Raw genomic sequence first — 6,323 nt, forward strand, 5'->3', positions numbered from 1 at the left:
GGGGTGAACCAGGCGTATTCCATCGACTGAGTCTCCACTGGCTTCACTGATAAGCAGGGCCTTGGAGGAAGAACACTACAGCCCCCTCCCTAAAGGCTGGACGGTGTAATGCCTCTTTTTTCCTGCCCGTCACCTCCAGAGGAACAGGGGGGAAGTATAACCCCCACACGCTGGGAGTAAACTCGTGGTACTGAGACTTTGACTTAAATGTGGAAATAAACTGAAGAGCAAGATATGTAGCATGAACAGAAAATAGAAATGCCGCCTTTGCATAGCATTCAATACCGCAGTTTCACTGTTTCTAGGCGCTGTAGGTGAGGAGGACTGGAGGCTCTTACCTGCAATCCTTGCCGTGGAAATGTTGAGGAACCCCACGGAGAGGTTGAGCCCCTCGCCCCCTCTCCTCCTTGGCACCATGGCGGACTGGCACACGCCTTTAGCGGATCACAAGTTGGGGTTACAGACTCCCTGCGGTGTGCCCTTCTGCTTGCTGGGTGTTATCTGGGTCTTGGCTCTTGAGCACAGCTCTCTCCTCAGCGGTCTGGGTGTTGTGTGATCCTGCTCTGCTCTGCTGCTGTCTCAGTATTGAACTTACTTTGCACACAGCTCTCTCTTCAGTATCGGGTGCTGTGTAGCTCTTTCACACAGCTCTCTCTCTTCAGTATCGGGTGCTGTGTAGCTCTTTCACACAGCTCTCTCTCTTCAGTATCGGGTGCTGTGTAGCTCTTTCACACAGCTCTCTCTCTTAAGTTGTTGGGGTGTTGTGTAGTTCTGCAACACAGCACTTTCTCCAGCTGTTGGGTGTTGTGTAGCTCTTTCGCACAGCTCTCTCTCTTAAGTTGTTGGGGTGTTGTGTAGTTCTGGCACACAGCTCTTTCTTAAGTTGTTTGGGTGGTGAGTAGCTCTTGCACACAGCACTTTCTCCAGCTGTTGGGTGTTGTGTAGCTCTTTCGCACAGCTCTCTCTCTTAAGTTGTTGGGGTGTTGTGTAGTTCTGGCACACAGCTCTTTCTTAAGTTGTTGGGGTGTTGTGTAGCTCTTGAACACAGCACTCTCTTCAGCTGTTGGGTGTTGTGTAGCTCTTTCACACAGCTCTCTCTCTTAAGTTGTTGGGGTGTTGTGTAGCTCTTGAACACAGCACTCTCTTCAGTTGTTAAGTTGTTATATAGCTTTTGCACACCGCTCTCTTGGATTGTCTGGGTGGTGACTGTTCTGTTCTAGTTGCTTCTTGCACTAGTGACTCTCACGTGTGTATGAAAGCCTGCTCTAGCTTGCCTCACTCCCAGCGCTCTCTTCCATTGTCTGACTGTTGTGTGCTCTTCTGCGCACCGCTCTCTTCAGTTGTCACACGGTCGCTCACCCGGCACTCTCTGTCTCGGTGTAGGTTCCCCTCGAGCGCAGCGGTCTAATGTCCTCCTCCAGACCCTCCCTACGCTCGTAGACAGCTGGGCATCTGGCCAGGTGTGTCACTGAGAACCACACATGCCAAGACTCCCTGGACTTTACTGGCTGCCTGTAAAATGTTATCATCGGTTCCTCGTCCTGGGCTTCAGGGACGGCTCCGAGGTGGCCCCTGGGGAGAGCTGGGCCCCGAGACTGACGGAAGTGAAGTCAGCACTCACAGAAGTAAAGACAACCCTCACTGAGACCGAAGGAAGTGAGGCCGGCCCTCACTGAGGCTGAAGGAAGTGAAGTCAGCACTCACTGAGAATGAAGGAAGTGAGGCTGGCCCTCAATGAGAATGAAGGAAGTGAGGCCAACCCTCACTGAGACCGAAGGAAGTGAGGCCGGCCCTCACTGAGGCTGAAGGAAGTGAAGTCAGCCCTCACTGAGAATGAAGGAAGTGAGGCCGGCCCTCACTGAGACTGAAAGAAATGAGGCCGGCCCTCACTGAGACTGAAGGAAGTGTGGCTAGCCCTCACTGAGACTGAAGGAAGTGAGGCCGGCCCTCACTAAAACTGAAGGAAGTGAGGCCGGCCCTCACTGAGGCCGAAGGAAGTGAAGCCAGCCCTCACTGAGAATGAAGGAAGTGAGGCCAGCCCTCACTGAGGCTGAAGGAAGTGTGGCTAACCCTCACTGAGGCTGAAGGAAGTGAGGCTGGCCCTCACTGAGGCTGAAGGAAGTAAAGTCAGCCCTCACTGCGACTGAGGGAAGTGAGGCCAGCCCTCACTGAGACTGAAGGAAGTGATGCCGGCCCTCACTGAGAATGAGGGAAGTGAGGCCAACCCTCACTGAGACTGAAGGAAGTGAGGCCGACCCTCACTGAGACCGAAGGAAGTGAGGCCAGCCCTCACTGAGACTGAAGGAAGTGAGGCTGGCCCTCCCTGAGACTGAAGGAAGTGAGGCCAGCCCTCACTGCGACTGAGGGAAGTGAGGCCAGCCCTCACTGAGACTGAGGAAGTGAGGCTGGCCCTCACTGAGACTGAGGAAGTGAGGCTGGCCCTCACTGAGACTGAAGGAAGTGAGGCCAGCCCTTACTGCGACTGAGGGAAGTGAGGCCAGCCCTCACTGAGACTGAAGGAAGTGAGGCCGGCCCTTACTGAGAATGAGGGAAGTGAGGCCAGCCCTCAGTGAGACTGAGGGAAGTGAGGCCAGCCCTCACTGAGACTGAAGGAAGTGAGGCCGGCCCTCACTGAGAATGAGGGAAGTGAGGCCAGCCCTCACTGAGACTGAAGGAAGTGAGGCCGGCCCTCACTGAGAATGAGGGAAGTGGGGCCAGCCCTCAGTGAGACTGAAGGAAGTGAGGCCGGCCCTCACTGCGACTGAGGGAAGTGAGGCCAGCCCTCACTGCGACTGAGGGAAGTGAGGCCAGCCCTCACTGAGACTGAAGGAAGTGAGGCCGGCCCTCACTGAGACTGAAGGAAGTGAGACCGGCCCTCACTGTGACTGAGGGAAGTGAGGCCGGCCCTCACTGCGACTGAGGGAAGTGAGGCCAGCCCTCATTGAGACTGAAGGAAGTGAGGCCAGCCCTCAGTGATACTGAGGGAAGTGAGGCCAGCCCTCACTGAGACTGAAGGAAGTGAGGCCGGCCCTCACTGAGACTGAGGAAGTGAGGCCAGCCCTCCCTGAGACTCATGGAAATGAGACCGGCCCTCACTGAGAATGAAGGAAGTGAGGCCAGCCCTCATTGCGACTGAGGGAAGTGAGGCCAGCCCTCACTGAGACTGAAGGAAGTGAGGCCGGCCCTTACTGAGAATGAGGGAAGTGAGGCCAGCCCTCAGTGAGACTGAGGGAAGTGAGGCCAGCCCTCACTGAGACTGAAGGAAGTGAGGCCAGCCCTCACTGAGACTGAGGAAGTGAGGCTGGCCCTCCCTGAGACTGAAGGAAGTGAGGCCAGCCCTCACTGCGACTGAGGGAAGTGAGGCCAGCCCTCACTGAGACTGAAGGAAGTGAGGCCGGCCCTTACTGAGAATGAGGGAAGTGAGGCCAGCCCTCAGTGAGACTGAGGGAAGTGAGGCCAGCCCTCACTGAGACTGAAGGAAGTGATGCCGGCCCTCACTGATAATGAGGGAAGTAAGGCCAGCCCTCCCTGAGACTCATGGAAATGAGACCGGCCCTCACTGAGAATGAAGGAAGTGAGGCCAGCGCTCACTGAGACTGAAGGAAGTGAGGCCAGCGCTCACTGAGACTGAAGGAACTGAGGCCGGCCCCCACTGAGACTGAAGGAAGTGAGGCCAGCCCTCACTGCGACTGAGGGAAGGGAGGCCGGCCCTCACTGAGAATGAAGGAAGTGAGGTCGGCCCTCACTGAGACTGAAGGAAGTGAGACCGCCCATCACTGAGACTGAAGGAAGTGAGACCGGCCGTAATTAAGACTGAAGAAAGTGAGGCAGGCCCTTACTGAGAGTGAAAGAAGTGAGGCGGGCCCTCACCGAGACAGAGGAAGTGAGACCGGCCCTCACTGAGACTGAAGGAAGTGAAGTCGGCCCTCGCTGAGACTGAAGAAAGTGAGGCCAGCCCTCACTGAGACTGAAGGAAGTGAGGCCAGTCCTCACTGAGGCTGAAGAAGTGAGGCCAGCGCTCACTGCGACTTAGGGGAGTTAGGCCGGCCCTCACTGAGACTGAAGGAAGTGAGGCCAGCCCTCACTGAGACTGGAGAAAGTGAGGCCAGCCCTCACTGAGACTGAAGGAAGTGAGGCCGGCCCTCACTGAGACTGAAGGAAGTGAGACCGGCCCTCACTGCGACTGAGGGAAGTGAGGCCAGCCCTCACTGAGACTGAAGGAAGTGAGGCCGGCCCTCACTGAGAATGAGGGAAGTGAGGCCAGCCCTCAGTGAGACTGAGGGAAGTGAGTCCAGCCCTCACTGAGACTGAAGGAAGTGAGGCCGGCCCTCACTGAGACTGAGGAAGTGAGGCCAGCCCTCCCTGAGACTCATGGAAATGAGACCGGCCCTCACTGAGAATGAAGGAAGTGAGGCCAGCCCTCACTGCGACTGAGGGAAGTGAGGCCAGCCCTCACTGAGACTGAAGGAAGTGAGGCCGGCCCTTACTGAGAATGAGGGAAGTGAGGCCAGCCCTCAGTGAGACTGAGGGAAGTGAGGCCAGCCCTCACTGAGACTGAAGGAAGTGAGGCCAGCCCTCACTGAGACTGAGGAAGTGAGGCTTGGCCTCCCTGAGACTGAAGGAAGTGAGGCCAGCCCTCACTGCGACTGAGGGAAGTGAGGTCAGCCCTCACTGAGACTGAAGGAAGTGAGGCTGGCCCTTACTGAGAATGAGGGAAGTGAGGCCAGCCCTCAGTGAGACTGAGGGAAGTCAGGCCAGCCCTCACTGAGACTGAAGGAAGTGATGCCGGCCCTCACTGTTAATGAGGGAAGTGAGGCCAGCCCTCCCTGAGACTCATGGAAATGAGACCGGCCCTCACTGAGAATGAAGGAAGTGAGGCCAGCGCTCACTGAGACTGAAGGAAGTGAGGCCAGCGCTCACTGAGACTGAAGGAACTGAGGCCGGCCCCCACTGAGACTGAAGGAAGTGAGGCCAGCCCTCACTGCGACTGAGGGAAGGGAGGCCGGCCCTCACTGAGAATGAAGGAAGTGAGGTCGGCCCTCACTGAGACTGAAGGATGTGAGGCAGGCCCTCACTGAGACTGAAAGAAGTGAGGCCGGCCCTCACTGAGACTGAAGGAAGTGAGACCGCCCATCACTGAGACTGAAGGAAGTGAGACCGGTCGTAATTAAGACTGAAGAAAGTGAGGCAGGCCCTTACTGAGAGTGAAAGAAGTGAGGCGGGCCCTCACTGAGACAGAGGAAGTGAGACCGGCCCTCACTGAGACTGAAGGAAGTGAAGTCGGCCCTCGCTGAGACTGAAGAAAGTGAGGCCAGCCCTCACTGAGACTGAAGGAAGTGAGGCCAGTCCTCACTGAGGCTGAAGAAGTGAGGCCAGCGCTCACTGCGACTTAGGGAAGTTAGGCCGGCCCTCACTGAGACTGAAGGAAGTGAGGCTGTTCCTCACTGAGACTGAAGGAAGTGAGGCCAGCCCTCACTGAGACTGGAGGAAGTGAGGCCAGCCCTCACTAAGACTGAAGGAAGTGAGGCCGTCCCTCACTGAGAATGAGGGAAGTGAGGCCAGCCCTCACTGAGACTGAGGAAGTGAGGCTGGCCCTCACTGATACTGAAGAAAGTGAGGCCGGCCCTCACTGTGACTGAGGGAAGTGAGGCCGGCCCTCACTGCGACTAAGGGAAGTGAGGCCAGCCCTCACTGCGACTGAGGGAAGTGAGGCCGGCCCTCACTTAGACTGAAGGAAGTGAGGCCAGCGCTCACTGAGACTGAAGGAACTGAGGCCGGCCCTCACTGAGACTGAAGGAAGTGAGGCCAGCCCTCACTGAGACTGAAGGAAGTGAGGCCGGCCCTCACTGAGACTGTAGGAAGTGAATCCAGCCCTCACTGAGACTGAAGGAAGTGAGGCCAGCCCTCACTGAGACTGAAGGAAGTGAGGCCGGCCCTCACTGAGACTGAAGGAAGATGAGGCCGGCCCTCACTGAGAATGAAGGAAGTGAGGCCAGCCCTCACTGAGAATGACGGAAGTGAGGCCGGCCCTCACTGAGACCGAAGAAAGTGTGGTCTGCCCTCACTGAGACCGAAGGAAGTGAGGCCGGCCCTCACTGAGACCGGAGGAAGTGAGGCCGACCCTCACTGAAACTGAAAGAAGTGAGGCCAGCCCTCCCAGAGAGTGAAGGAAGTGAGGCCGGCCCTAATTGAGACTGAAGGAAGTGAGGCCGGCCCTCACTGAGACTGAAAGAAGTGAGGCCGGCCCTCACCGAGACTGAGGAAGTGAGGCCGGCCCTCACTGAGACTGAAGGAAGTGAGGCCAGCCCTCTCTGAGACTGAAG

The 6,323-nt window shown here is 57.0% G+C and overlaps 1 protein-coding gene across 1 annotated transcript in view; it reads right to left on the bottom strand.

The window, feature by feature from the left end:
- Nucleotides 1-457, bottom strand: part of LOC147689438 (uncharacterized) — a 164,541-nt gene extending 164,084 nt beyond the window's left edge. Inside the window, exon 1 of the mRNA XM_086942209.1 lies at nucleotides 339-457. Coding sequence (XP_086798335.1) covers nucleotides 339-417 — 79 coding nt within the window. The 5' untranslated portion in view covers nucleotides 418-457. The remainder of the gene's footprint in view (nucleotides 1-338) is intronic.
- Nucleotides 458-6,323: the final 5,866 nt, after the last annotated feature.

This window comes from Lissotriton vulgaris, chromosome 10, assembly GCF_964263255.1.
Source record: "Lissotriton vulgaris chromosome 10, aLisVul1.2, whole genome shotgun sequence".
NCBI lineage: Eukaryota > Metazoa > Chordata > Amphibia > Caudata > Salamandridae > Lissotriton > Lissotriton vulgaris.